Source organism: Cetorhinus maximus, chromosome 10 (assembly GCF_964194155.1).
Source record: "Cetorhinus maximus chromosome 10, sCetMax3.hap1.1, whole genome shotgun sequence".
In the NCBI taxonomy this organism is placed as follows: domain Eukaryota; kingdom Metazoa; phylum Chordata; class Chondrichthyes; order Lamniformes; family Cetorhinidae; genus Cetorhinus; species Cetorhinus maximus.
The window spans coordinates 79538182-79553712 of record NC_135888.1 but is presented as its reverse complement, the minus strand read 5'-3'; the positions used below and the strand labels follow the sequence as shown (position 1 = coordinate 79553712).

General features: G+C 41.6%; 1 protein-coding gene across 1 annotated transcript in view; it reads left to right on the top strand.

Annotated features, from left to right (window-relative positions):
• The window catches only part of kdm3b (lysine (K)-specific demethylase 3B), a 137815-nt gene that overhangs the window by 20817 nt on the left and 101467 nt on the right, over window positions 1-15531 (top strand). The window contains exon 2 of the mRNA XM_078550661.1: window positions 14529-14696. Coding sequence (XP_078406787.1) covers window positions 14529-14696 — 168 coding nt within the window. The remainder of the gene's footprint in view (window positions 1-14528; window positions 14697-15531) is intronic.

The window sequence follows — 15531 nt, the reverse complement described above, 5'->3', positions numbered from 1 at the left end:
ACATAATCATACCTTACAGATCACCATCCCTGGATATGTCCAGTCCCACTGGCAGGACAGACCCAGTGGAGATTGCGGCACAGTGGTATAAAGTTGGGAGGGAGTTGCCCTGGGAGTCCTCAACATTGACTCCAGCCCCTAAGAAGTCCCATGGCAACAGGTCAAACATGGGCAAGGAAGCCTCCTGCCTGTTACCAGGTACTGCACCCACCAGGCATACCTAAAAATGAGGTGTCAACCTGGTGAAGCTACAAAACAGGACTACTTAAGTGCCAGGCAGCATAAGCAGCAAGTGATAGACAGAGTTAAGTGATTCCACAAACAATGGATCAGATCCAAGCTCTGCAGTCCTGCCACATCCAGTCGTGAATGGTGGTGGACAATTGAACAGCTCACTGGAGGAGGAGGCTCCAAAAATTATCCCCATCCTCAATGATAGAGAAGCCCAGCACATCAATGCAAAAGATAAGGCTGAAGCATTCACAACAATCTTCATGTGCCATGTGGTTGATCCATCTCGGCCTCCTCTGGAGGTCCCCAGCATCACTGATGCCAGTCTTCAGCCAATTCGATTCACTCCATGTGATATCAAGAAACGGCTGAAGGCACTGGATACTGCAAAGGCTATTGGTCCTGACAATATCCTGGCATTGGCACTGAAGACTCGCGCTTTAGAACTTGCTGCAGCCCTAGCCAAGCTGTTGCAGTACAGCTTCAAAACTAGCATCTACTTGGCAATGTGGAAAATTGCCCAGGTATGTCCTGTACAGAAAAAGCAGGACAAATCCAACCCGGCCAGTTACCGCCTCATCAATCTACTCTCGATCATCAGTAAAGTGATGGAAGGGGTCATGAACAGTGCTATCAAGCGGCATTTGCTTAACAATAACCTGCTTACTGACGTTCAGTTTGGGTTCCACCAGGGTCACTCAGCTTCTGACCTCTGCACTCCAGAGGTGCGGTGAGAGTGGCTGCCCTTGACAGCACGGCAGCATTTGACCAAGTGTGGCATCAAGGAGCTCTAGCAAAACTGGAGTCAGTGGGAATCTGGGCAAACTCTCTGCTGATTAGAGTCATACCTAGCACAAAGGAAGATGATTGTGGATGTTCGAGGTCAGCCATCTCCGCTCCAGGACATCACTCAGGGCAGTGTCATCGGCCCAACCATCTTCAGCTGCTTCATCAATGACCCTCCTTCCATTATAAGGTCAGAATTGGGGATGTTCATTGTGCAATCATCAATGTTCACCATTCGCGACTCCTCAGATACTGAAGCAGTCTATGTCCAAATGCAGCAAGACCTGGACAATATCCAGGCTGGGGCTGACAAGTGGCAAGTAACATTTGCACCACACAAGTGCCAGGCAATGACCATCTCCAACAAGAGAAAGAGAGAGTCTAACCTTCGCCCCTTGACATTCAATGGTGTTACCATCACTGAATCCCCCACTATCAACATCCTTGGCGGGGGCGGGGGGCGGTTACCATTGACCAGAAACTGAACTGGACTACCCATATAGATACTGTGGCTACAAAAGCAGGTCAAAGGTTAGGAATCCTGTGGTGAGTAACTCACCTCCTGACTCCCCAAATCCTGTCCACTACCTACAAGGCACAAGTCAGGAGTGTGATGGAATACTCCCCACTTGCCTGGATGAGTGCAGCTCCATCAACACTCAAGAAGCAGCCCACTTGATTGGTACCCCTTCCACAAACATTCACACCCTCCACCACCAATGCACAGTAGCAGCAGTGTGTACCATCTACAAGATACACTGCAGGAACTCACCAAAGCTCCTTAGGCAGCACCTTCCAAACCCACAATCACTGCCATCTAGCAGGACAAGGGCAGCTGATAAATGGAACACCACCACATGGAAGTTCCCCTCCAAACCACTCACCATCCTAACTTGGAAATATATTGCCATTCCTTCACTGTCGCTGGGTCAAAATCCTGGAACTCCCTCCCTAACAGCACTGTGGGTGTAACTACACCACATGGACTGCAGTGGTTCAAGAAGGCAGCTCACCACCTTCTCAAGGGCAATTAGGGATGGGTAATAAATGCTGGCCTAGCCAGCGATGCCCACATCCCATGAATGAATTAGAAAACTTGTTTATTCGGGTGTTCTGATGCCTCAGTCTATGTTGCTTTCCAAAATTTGACATTGTAGTCAATCCTATAAAATGATGACTCACTTATCACAGTCACCACATAGTACTCATGCTGAGCATTTCCTTGGGTATTAGTGGTAGTAAAAATAAATAGCTGCTATTGGCTGTTTAGGGTCCACTAATTTGATCTGTAGCTCTTTTCTCAACCTGCTTCAGGTTTTGGCCTTTGTGGCTTGTGCAGACTTTGCCCTGACATTGCCAAGCTCACAAAGTTCTGACTTTGTGCTAGCTGCACGTGTGAGTGCTTTAAAGTCAAAATTTTGGTATAAGCAGCACCGATTCAACAATTAATGAGTCAGTTAGATGACATAATAGAGTATAAAGAAATAATAAATCTGTTACATTATTGTCTGTATTAGAGCCCATGATAATTATAAAGGAACATGAAAGGTTGAATAGCAATGATATAGGCTTCTCTCTTCTGTAGAAGAGGTTGAGAATAATATCAGCTTCCCTTTCTCTTTACGCTTGCCAGAAATATATTGTGCCAGTACAATTTTGTTGGCTTGTTTCCAGTTAGAGAAGCCTTGAAAGCTTGCTGTTTTCAGTGTCCCATTTGTAAGAATGTGCAGACTGCTACTTTTAGTGCCAGTAGTTGCTGAAGGCCCCATGAGAGTTTTCAGCCTCCATTTAGATCAGGATTTCTGTTTCTTTTCCTGTGTGTGGACTGTTGCAGAGGCTGGGATCTGTTCAGGGTTTGGTCAGCCATGTTGATCTATTTTTAAAAAGGCAAAACATGCAGCAGTTCTATAATAGTGATACAGGAGACAGACCAGTCTGATCAATGAGTGTGTGCTGTTTCACATTTTCTATGGTTTTAATAAAGGAAGCTAAACATTCAAATTGCAGATTTTGCAGGTGTTCAATAAAAGTTGTAATGCCTTATTGCTTTTTTGTTGTGGTTACCTCTGTAGTGGTTTACTCAAAACCCCAGGCGTGTTGGCAGTGTTTCTGCTGCTTAGCGATGGTTTAGGCTGGAGTTGTTCAGACAAATGGTCTATCTAGTTTTTAATCATAAGTTGGTGTGGTTTAGGAACAGATTCAATCATTATTAAGGTAGATGCAGGCTCTTAAACAACCCACTGTGTAGAAACTAGTGTTAAATAGTGATTCAGGTGAGGGCAAGGGAATTTAGATAGTACTTTACTGACCTATTCTCACTCACTACATCTGCCTTGCTGAGAGAAGCCATGCTATTGTACAAAGCAGTGGATGGGTGACTGATGCACTGAGGTGTTGCCTGTGAAGAGTGCAATCGTTGAATTGAGGCTTGGTGTATAAAATTAAATAACTATGGAGTTTTCATTGTAAAAATGGAAACTTTTGAAATAGGCTGAGCAACTTTAATAATGACACCGAGCTTTTGCCTTTCACTTGTTCTAGTTGAGTACTATCCAGTTCTGATCAAGGCTTTTTTTTGATATAAAAAGAATGATTTGGGCAGCATAAAATAATTTAAAATATAAATTTATTGATCAAAATATTCAACATTCTAAGTAATTAGAATACAGTTGCTTTAAGTAATAGATTTAGTAATTGGGCTTGTTTGACTTTACAATGGAAGATGGCTCAGTTCTGTAATGATATTTTCACTTGTTTGTTTTGCTAGAGAGTACTGCAGATACTCAGTCTTCTGTTCACTAATCTTTTAAATTTTGAAAAGCCAAATGTTGTGTTAGAACTAGGGATAGGGCTGGCTGAAGGTAAATAGCCTTTAATTCAGTCTTCCTGTTCTGCCCTGTGTTTGTTCTACATTCTGCTTTGGATCTCAATTCTTCTCATTTGTTGTACTTAACTAATCTTTCCTCCAGCCATTGCAACAGGTTCTTCCTGACTTTTCCTTAGTTGTTTTTCATATGGGCAGTTTAAAAAGTAACAGTGTGCAGCAGGTGGAACAACTGCTTTGGCCAAATGTGGTCCAGTCTGTTTACTGCCTGTGCCTGTTAGCTGTAGATTGGAGCCTCCACAACTAATTGATACAGCTGAATAATTTTCTGTCACAATGTGCAGAAACATTACTTTAGAAAACTTGTGAAATCCAGCCTTTAAGGTACTCACTAAAAAACACTCCTTAAAGAAATTTGAGTAAGTGAAAAGTTTCCTTTTCATTACTTCTAAAGCTTTCATTCAAAATTAGGTAAACTTTAGTGTCAGACTTATTACCACTTCATATAATTTCCAATTAAAAAGTTACCTTAGCCCCAAATCAATATCTACAGTGAAGTTAAATGTTGAAGCCCATGTATTAATTTGTTTATAGGATGTGGGTGTTGCTGGCTAGGCCAGCATTTATTGCCCGTCCCTAATTGTCCTTGAGATTGAATAGGAAGGGCCCATATTCTCTAGGTCTTAAAGAAAGGGAGGTAATCTCAATGAGATGCAAAATACTTCAATATCTTGGCGTTGTAGATACTGACATGCTGTTTCCCATGGCTGAAGATGTCAATTTGGGGGCCTGGTCTCAGGATAAGAGGTTGGCCATTTTGGATTGCTGAGAAATTTCTTCTCTCAGGATTGTGAATCTTTGGAATTCTCTAGTCCAAGGGGCTGTGGACTCCAAGTTGTTGAGTATATTCACGGCTGAGATCGATTTGGACTCTTAAGGGATTAAAGGAATATGGGGATCAGGCAGGAAAGTAGGATTGAGGTTGAGGATCTGACATTACCCTATTAAATGGTGGAGTAGGCGTAAGGGGCTGTATGGCTTATTGCTCCTCTTTCTTATGTTCTTGTGTAAGTTGCAGGAATGATTGGCACTATTTTGTGTTTTTAGCAGAGAATATTTTTTGTCTTCAATCAGCATTAGCACCTGGCTTTAGGATCTTCAAATCCTATGTTGGAATAACTATGCATTGTCCACTGAAGTTGTACATTTTACCCAAGGCGGAAGTCTGCTGTAAGCTTTGCAGAAGGGCTCAATGTGACTGAAAAAATTCCTTAGCATCAGCAGAGAGAAGATCATATGACCAGTAGCTGTGACCCAGTTGTATATTCCTTGGTGGGAAATAGCTCTATCCTTTTTGAATGCAGGGTTTGCATTCTGTTGAAAGACGTAGCAAAACACCTCATTCAATCTAACACAGGTTCTCAATTTATTTGCACCTGAGGCTCAAGGGTGTACAATGCTGCAAAGATTAAAGGTAAACCTGAAGATTGGAAACATTTTAGGAACCAGTAAAGGATGTCTAGAAACATTTTAGGAACCAGTAAAGGATGACTAAAAGAATAATAGAGGGAGAAATTAGAGTATGAGAGAAAAGTAGCAAGAAATATGAAAACAGACAGGAAGAGCTTCTACAATTTTATATGAAAAGGAAAAGAGTAGATAATGTGCGTGTTGGTCCCTTCAAGTGTGAGACTGGGGAATATAATACACTGAACCTCTCTAATCTGGAATGCTTGCGACCCAGGCATTTTTGGGTTTTGGAATAATGTTACAGTGCCCAACCACAAGTGTGTGAACCAGATATAAATATGGACCTGAGACATAAAACTGTGACAGAACATTATAAAGCAGTGAAAAATAATGTATTATTTATCCAGAAGAGTGATGAAATATTATAAAGCAGTAATATGTTACAAAGCTGTTGATGGGGAGGTATAGTGACTCTAGCACAGGAAAACACAAAACAGAATTACAGTATCAACAGGCCTAGATCCTACCTCATTAACCTTTATCATTCATCTCTGTCACCGGGATTGCCCTTAAATAGCCGTTCCCAAACTGTGGGTCGTGACTGCCGATGGACTTGCAGAGATAACATTTGGAATGGCGGACTTTTTTTTGATTTCCTGTTGCTCGAGAATCTCATTATTTAAACAAATTGCTAGATTTTCCTGTTGTTTTTTAAACTGATATAAAATATAACACTGGTATCCACCCAATTATCCTTTAATATCTATTTTTCTTAAATTCATAAGTTATTCCTACAATTATATAATATTATACTATAAGGTTGTGTAGTAATGATATGTTTGTACTGTAATAAGGGCTGGAGTACAGATCTTGGAATATGACAGATCTAAATGCGACAATCTGGTAGCTTGGCATCAGTGGGCTAGAAAATGCATTTTTTAGCACTAAGGCTAACCATTGACTGGGTTTCTTTCAATGGTGCAAAATTTTATTGCATTTTTTACTGTTAACTTATCTGAAAAGCATGTCAGGCAAGGCATCTTCTTCCTGGTCTCATTCAGGTGCAGGGGATTCTAAACTTTGCCTCTTGGTGGTCACATGAAGAATGTTGCAATGGGATAATTCCCATTACGTTGCATGTTGCAGTACCACAAGTGGCCAGTTCTGGGGCTGCATGTGCATTCAAAAAAAATTCCAGGCAACTGGTGACTTTGGAGTTCCAGATTTAAGAGGCTGCAGTGTAATGGGAGCAAGGAAATGGCAGAGACTTTGAACAAGTATTTTGTATCTCTCTTCACAGTAGAATACACAAAAAACATCCGAAGAATAGTAGGAAATCAAGAGACAAAAGGAAGGGAGGAACTTAAAGCAAACGATCAGGATCACTAGAGAAAAGTTGCTGAGAAAACTAATGGGACTGAAAAATGTTTTGGATTGGGGGAGAGTGGATTTTAGTAAAATAAGGCAGGATCTGGCCAAGGTAGACTGGGAACAGTTACTTGTGGGGAAATCTACAGAGGAACAGTGGGGGGTGGTCAGAAAGGAAATGGGGAGGGTGCAGGCTCAACATGTTCCCTCTAGGGTGATAGGAAGGAGTAACAAGCCCAGAGAACCATGGATGACCAGAGATATTCAGGATACGATGAGAAGGAAAAGAGAGGCTTTTAGCAGGTACGAGGGAAGCAAATCAGCAGAGGCATTAATGCAGTACAGACAGTGCAGGATGGAGCTTAAGAAAGCAATTAGGAGAGCGAAGAGGGGATATGAGAAAGCTCTGGCTGGTAAAAGCAGGGAAAATCCCAAGATATGATCTATCAATGATATATCAATGGGAAGAGGATAACCAGAGAAAGTGTAGGGCCCATAAGGGACCAAGGGGAAAATCTATGGATGGAGCCAGAGGACATTGCTAGAGTGTTGAATGAATCGTTCACGTCCGTCTTCACCCAAGGGAATGAGGATGAAGGTATCGAACTCGGGGAGAGAGACTGCGAAGTTCTTAAGCAAATTGATATAGGGAGTGACAAGGTATTGGAGGTGTTGGCAGGCTTAAAAGTGGACAAATCTCCTGGTCCAGATGATTTGTGTCCCAGACTGCTGAGGGAGGCAAGGGAGGAGATCGCAGGGGCTCTGACCCAAATTTTTAATTCCTCTCTGGCCACGGGGGAGGTGCCAGAGGTCTGGAGAACAGCTAATGTGGTTCCGGTATTTAAGAAGGGTTGTAGAGATAAGCCAGGGAACTACAGGCCAGTGAGTCTCACGTCAGTGGTAGGGAAACTATTGGAGAAATTTCTGAAGGAGAGTATCTATCTCCACTTGGAGGGGCAAGGTTTGATCAGGGATAGTCAGCATGGCTTTGTGAGAGGGAGGTCATGCCTAACAAATTTGATTGAATTTTTTGAGGAGGTGACCAGGTGTGTAGATGAGGGTAGTGCAGTTGATGTAGTTTATATGGATTTCAGCAAAGCCTTTGACAAGGTCCCACATAGGAGACTTATAAAGAAGGCAAATGCACATGAGATACAGGGTAATTTGATAAGGTGGATTCAAAATTGGCTTAGTTGTGGGAGGCAGAGGGTGATGACAGAAGAATGCTTTAGTGACTGGAAGCCAGTGTCCAGTGGTGTACCACAAGGATCTGTGCTCGGTCCCCTATTATTTGTTATTTATATAAACGTCATAGATGACTATGTGGGGGGTAGGATTAGTAAGTTTGCGGATGACACAAAGATTGGCCAGGTGGTTAACAGTGAGGTTGAATGCCTTAGGCGACAGGAAGATATAGACGGGATGGTCAAATGGGCAGATAAGTGGCAGATGGAATTTAACCCTGAAAAGTGTGAGGTGATACCCTTTGGAAGGAGTAATTTGACAAGGAAGTATTCAATGAACGGCATGGCACTAGGAAGTTCTGAGGAACAAAGGGACCTTGGCATGTGTGTCCATAGATCTCTGAAGGCGGAGGGGCATGTTAGTAGGGTGGTGAAAAAGGCATATGGGACACTTGCCTGTATCAATCGAGGCATAGATTACAAAAGTAAGGAGATCATGTTGGAGTTGTATAGAATCTTAGTGAGGCCACAGCTGGAGTACTGTGTGCAGTTCTGGTCACCACATTATAGGAAGGATGTGATTGTACTGGAGAGGGTGCAGAGGAGATTCACCAGGATGTTGCCTGGGATGAAACATTTAAGTTATGAAGAGAGGTTGGATAGACTTGGGTTGTTTTTGTTGGAGCAGAGAAGACTGAGGGATGACCTTATCGAGGTGTACAAGATTATGAGGGGCATGGATAGGGAGCAGCTGTTCCCCTTAGTTGAAGGGTCAGTCACAAGGGGGCATAAGTTCAAGGTGAGGGGCAGGAGGTTTAGGGGGGGAATGTGAGGAAAAACTTTTTTACCCAGAGAGTGGTGACGGTCTGGAATGCACTGCCTGGGAGGGTGGTGGAGGCCTCACAGCCTTTAAAAAATACCTGGATGAGCACTTGGCACTTCATAACATTCAAGGCTATGGGCCAAGTGCTGGTAAATGGGATTAGGTAGGTAGGTCAGGTGTTTTGCACGTGTTGGTGCAGACTCGAAGGGCCTCTTCTGCACTGTGATTCTGTAAAGGCTTACAAGTCCCCTGGGCCTGATGGCCTGCGTACTAGGGTCTTAAAAGAAGAGGCTGAAGAAATCGTAGAAGTATTGATTATAATTGACCAAAATTCCCTAGATTCTGGTAAGGCTGCAGTGGGTTGGAAAACCACAAGTAATACACCTATCAAGAAAGGAGGGGGACAGAAAGAAAACTGCAGACTAGTTAGCCTAACATCTGTCATTGGCAAAATGCTTAAATCCATTATTAGTAGTAGGACATTTAGAAAATTGTCATGCCCAGTAAAAGCATGTCAGAATCGTAACTTTAAACATGGACTATTGTGAGGAACCTGTTTTTGGAAAAAATGAAGGACATTGAATTTTGGACATTCTCCCTCCTGAGTTATTTTTGAAAGTCTGTAAGATTTATTCGGGGCTGTGCATATGCTATTCTTCAAGAAACCACAGGTCAGCAAAGATGTCCAGTGAGGACACCTGCAGGGGGAAGAGATACTTTGTATATCTAAGATAACAAAGAACTGCTGTTGTCAGGCTAAAGGCTCTTGCTGATTGGTTAAAAACACCTGGCCTAAGAGAAGTATTCTTTGAACATCTTGGTCTTTAAGACTCTGTCAGTGAGTGTGTGTGGGTTTGCCTTGGAAGCAAGCTGCAAGGAAAAGACTCTCTCTTTCCCTCTGGCCCATCTTTGTGTTATATGTAGTTTAGAGTCAGTTAAACTTTCCTCAGAAACAGCTCTTCAAAATAAATTTCTTTTTTGAGAGTTCACAAAGCTGTGAAAAGTAAGAGTCATCAAGCACTGTTTCACCCAAAAATACGTTTGAAAGAATTTCCAGAATTCTTTTAGATCAATAGCATCATGATCTTTTTGAATTATACCCTTTTAAAAGAAACGTTCCTATCCTCCAGATTTTGCAGGGGATTGTGTTTGTTTTGTGTATTTGTGTGAGTGTGAATGGGGGTTTGAATATCTTTTTTTAAAAGGGAAAAATCGTTACACTTCTGAACTACAACTTATATGTTAACCAACTAATAAACTTGTTTTTAAAGAGTAGTTTGTTTTATAATCAATTTTTTTGTGTTTACTGAAAGAAGCCTGGTTAGAGTTTTTTATGCTGGGGATAACAGTATCAAAGGGTAGCAGTTGCCCGGTTTTGCGGATGAATTAAACATTTAAACTATTACAACCTGCAGAGAAGTGGGGCTAGAATTAACTGCACCTCCTCCCACCTTGGTCCGTAACACTATATTCAGTATAGAATCTTCTAAAATTGCCTTCTTTTAAAAATGGACATTAAAAAGGTGGCTAAGATGCCTGCCAAGAGTCAGGTGACTTTTGCAATTTCTGCACAGACTACCTCAAGTCTCCAGAAAGTTCTTAATTGAATGACTATGGGTGGAATTCTCCCCCCACCCACCTTGAGTAGACATACCAAGGCGAAAGCATTTGTGGAATTCACATCTTGTATTATCTGTGGATTTACCCAAAGCTCAAGTCCAGACTTCTTGGCCCCAAATTCGAAACTTAACAAAAGAGAGGTGCAGAAACCAGTTAATCATAACTAGCCATGAATGGCCACCATCCATCTTCCATTGTGTTGCAGTGTCTTCTAGCTTCAGTCATTCTGGGTGGACAATAGAAATATTCATGTCATTGAAACTATCTTCAGATAACAAACCTTATAATCCCAAGAACCAGGGAGAAACCAAGTCAGTCTGCGAACAGCAACTGCAGAGGCAGCAGCCGAAAAGGCAACCACAGAGACTTGCAATATCTTAAAAATCTCCCAGACTGTTCCTTTTCAAGTTCATCAGTATAGAAACTTGACTTCCCAGTAAGAAGACTTGTAACTAACTTCGTGGCCTGCTGAAAATCCATCTTTTCGAGGGAATCCTGCAATAACCCTAATGTATCCTATGACATGGACTATTGGAATCCACCTGGTCTACCCTTAAGGAGTGAAAATGCCTTTCCACCTGGTCTACAATCCTAAGATGAGCCAAACACATGAATTATGAAATATTCTTCTGTTTATGACTTGTAAAGGTGCACTTTTCTTTTTAACACTTTTTTCTCAAGAGTGAGTGCATGAATGCTGACTGAAAGACGTAGGATTTTTGGGGTGAATGTATGAATAAATAATCTTCATTTAAACCCGTGAAAGCTTGCTGCTGGTTAATCAAATTAACCATACACTCAGGTTAAGAAACACACATACCGATCTTTTCAAAAACACACTGATTATGGACAGTAGGGGAAAGGAATTAGGGTTTCAGTTCTCTCTCATCTCTGTCTGTAACAAAAATCATAATACAATCAGGCCAAGTCAGCATGGTTTTATGAAAAGGAAATAATGTTTGGCAGATTTATTATCATTTTTTGAGGATGTAGCAAGCACGGTGGATAAAGAGAAACAAGTTAATATAGTGCATTTGGATTTCCAAAAGGCATTCAATAAAGTGCCACATAAAAGGTTAATGCACAAGATGAGAGCATATGGTGCTGGGGCTGATATATTAACATAGATAGAGGATTGGCTAATTAACAGTAAACAGAGTCGGGATGAATGGATAATTTTCAGTTCGGCAAAATGTAACTAATGGAGCGTCAAAGGTTATATGCTGGATTCTCCATCATTTGTGATCTATATGGCTAAAGAGACTGGCTGTATTGTAGTTACATTTGCTGACAGTACAAAGATAGGTAGGAAAGCAAGTTGTGAGGAGGATACAAAGAGTTTGAAAAAGGATATGGATGGGTTAAGTGAGTGGGCAAAAATTTGGCAGCTGGATTATTAAGGTAGGAAAATGTAAGGTTGTCCACTTCGGTGGGAAGAATAGAAAAGCAGAATATTACTTAACTGAAGAGAGACTGCAAAATTCTGCAGGATAGAATGAACTTGTACATGAATCACAATATGAGCATGCAGGTACAGCAAGTGGGATGTTGACTTTTTTTGCAAGGGAGATAAAGTATAAAAATAGACAAGTCTTGCTACAACTGTACAGCACATTGGTGAGACTACACCTAGAGTACTGTGTACAGTTTTGGTCTCCTTACTGAAGGGAGGATGCATTGGAAGAAGTTTGGAGAAGGCTCACTTGGCTGATTCCTGAGATGAAAGGGTTGTCATATGAGAAAAGGTTGAGCATGTGGGCCTATGCAGTAATTCCCCGCTTAATGCCAACTCACTTGAAGTTGTTTCACTTTACTGAAGAAGTTAAAGAGGTGTCTTATGTCTTTGACGTTGCCAATTTCACTCCAACATCATTTGCCACAGACTTACTCTTCTGTGGCCTGTCTGCTCTCATGATTTTTCTCGCATTGCTCCCAGCCTCACTCCTCTCCCGGCCCTGCCCCCCGCCCCTCTCTCGGCCCAACCCCGCCCCTCTCCCAGCCCCCCTGCCCCCCCTTAGCTTGATCCTCAGGGTCTGTTCTTTAGCGATTTCTGATTTCTTACTCCCCTGCTGGCTTCACTTCTGAACTCGCACTGAAGCCCTGTGTTCCACCTAGTGGCAAAAGTTGGTCGGTGCGGCTAGTGCTGGGACTTCAGCTGCTACCTGCACGAACCATAGTCTGCCACTAGATAGAGTAGTGTACTGAGGTGAGTACTGTAATTTTTTAAACAATCTAATTATATATTGTATTTTTATATTTAATGATGTATTTTTGTTTTGCAAGTTATTGCAGCTAGGAATGCATAGTGCTGCACATCTATGGTACAGTATTTCAACTTGTACATCGGTGTTTCCAGACAAGACATACCTGAAGGAACTTAACTCTGGCTTTAACATTTTTTCCTATGGGAACATATGATTCACTTAAAGTACTTTCACTTAAAGTTGCAATGTTATGGAACACAACCACAACTTTAAGTGAGGACTTTATGGTACTCATTGGAGTTTCGAAGAATGAGAGGTGATCCTATTGAAACAAAAGATTTTGAGGGGGCTTGACAAGATGGATGTTAAGAAGATATTTCCCCTCATGAAGGGTACAGTTTAAAGATGAGGGATGTACTATTTAAGTCGGAGAGTGTCGTTAGTTTTTGAAAATCTCTTCTGCAGAGAGCAGTGGAGACTGGGCCACTGAATATATTCAAGGCTGAGTCACACACCTTTGATCTAAAGGGGAGTCAAGGGTTATGGGGGCAGGTAGAAAAGTGGCGTTAATACCACAATTGGTCAGCTATGATCTTGCTCAGTGGTGGAGCAGATTCGATGGCCCAGGTGCCTACTCCTCCTACTTTGTATGATCTTATGATTTGCTTTCCAGTAGTTATAATTAAAATTGGATTTTAATTTAATGACAGAAGCTGAAAGTGATACAAAGGCACACAGCATGTAGCTTGATGTTCAGCCTCACAGTGGTTCCGCCCTCCATTGATCTTAATTTCCAGGAACTGGAGTAATACTCCCAAATACCATTAAGCACATTCTTTGCAAAGTAATTCAAACGGTTTCTTTTACCTCTTGTTACTTGCTCCAGGTTCTGACAATTGCTGTTTGTTTGGCCCTCAGCTTCAGACAGTACCTGGATTGGCGTCAGCACTTTGCCAGCACATTTATATCTGTTTTTCATATTTGACATGGTGGGGGACTGTACATGCTTTTCGCTCACCTTGGTCAGGACGAGAGGTCTCAACCATTCATACAAGTCTATGGGCACGTTGGGACTGCAGATAACCCAGGTTCAGGCTGCATGAACTTGCATACGAGCTGCACTGTAACTGGCCGAGATACCCCTGACTGCTGTCGTCCTATGCCTTAACCCTATTGTTGCTCTGAGCTGTTTTCCCACTGCTCTGCCTTCCCGTTGTAAAAACAAAGGGCATTGTTGCCAGTCAGTGATAAGTGGCGGTTTAGGGTGGAGGACCTTGTCAGCAGGGACCTTATTTTTGGTGGACCCCTTGAAACCTTCTCACGGACCCCTGATCTAACATTCTAAATATGCTCCTGTTGTGGCTATTCAGTCATTTTCGAAGTACAAGACATAACAAATAGTTTTGAATATTGTTTGACTATACCTTTATGTGACATCTTGGGATGTTTTTCAAATTAAAGCAAGTGAAAATTGATTTCAATTCAGGTCAGTGTGAATGGTGAGTTAGTAGATCAGGTCATTCAAACCATTAACTTTCTGCCTGTAAAATAGATGGGAAAAATGCAATTGAGGAAACATAAAGGGTTTCCCTTTTTTTACCAATCCTACTCAGGGGCTGACTTACGTTTTACAAAAGCAAAATACAGCGGATGCTGGATATCTGAAATGAAAAGAAAAATATTGAAAATGTTCAACAGGACGGGCAGCAGCTGTGGAGAGAGAAATATTTAATGTTTCAATCTGGCCTATCACCAGAACTTACTTTCTGTTCATTCTGATAAAGGGTTGCAACCAAAATGTTAGCTTGTCTTTGCTGGCTATTTATTTCCTACATTTCTGTCTGCCTTAGGTTTCCAACACTCTGTAATTAACTGGTTGACATGCATCCTTTGAAAGTGGATATATTTTTCTATTCAATATTAGCCTAATTGGTGTTCCTCACTTAACAAATCTAAAAATACAGTGGTTGAAATTAAATTTGGATTGTAACATCACTCTGAATTACTTTGTGTTGCAGGTGTATATTGAATTTGATGATTCACGGTGGAAAAAGCAAGCCTGGGTGAAAGTTTACGCTGAAGACGTCCTTGTTTTCCTTGTAGAACATACTCTGGTGTGGGCCCCGAGGAAAGATTCAGTATTCTTACCAGGAGGAAGGGTGAATGCTAGCCAATGGCCTGCATTGGTAAGAAAAATCTTGCCACTTCTGCAGTTCAGTGTAAAGTGTCTAGTATTAGATGTTCATTGCACTTTTTTTAACCCACTTGATCTGTTCCTAATGAGTGCATTCTTTGTCTAAATCGCTGGAACCTGGGTGAGATTATGACATCCAGTCAGTAGAGCTGAAGTGTATCAATTCAATTGAAGCTAGACCTGATTTGCTTGCATCGAATGAGATGTCATGTCAGCAATTAGTAAACTTTTTTTGTTACGTTAAAGTTATAATCCGCTCTGAATAGGCTAAAGAAATTACATTATTTGTACGTATGTTGCTCAATTATAACATGTATGAATAGAATAGGTAATGTGAAATCCCACTCTCTGCTGTAGTTCGCATGGATAATAAAGAACTCTATTATTATTCTTAACTATTATTGTTGTCCTCCAAGCAAGTTGTGTCACCTTCTTCACCTTGGTTCCGCTTTTAGATGTGTTCTGTTTAGCACAATTTCTATTTATTGCTGAAAAAAAGAGACATGTCGCCGAAACTTTTCATCTTGCATTCATTAGGACAAACGCAAGAATGCTAAATTTCAAATGATCACAACAATTTATACTACAAGAGAAAAGGGAGCTGATTGTTTGGCAAGTTGACTCTGGCCAAGGCGCTGCCAACAAGCAAGCAATTGGGAACTATAGGCTCCCCAAGCTCCCGGGTAATTCAGAAAAGGTGCTGTGCTTGAACATATTCCTTTTGTTTGCAAAAAATGGGTCCCCTGAATGTGAATGTATGTGTATTTGTATGATTTCCATTGCAGTCTTAGTCCTTAAAATGTGACAACAGGTACAGTAATTGTGGA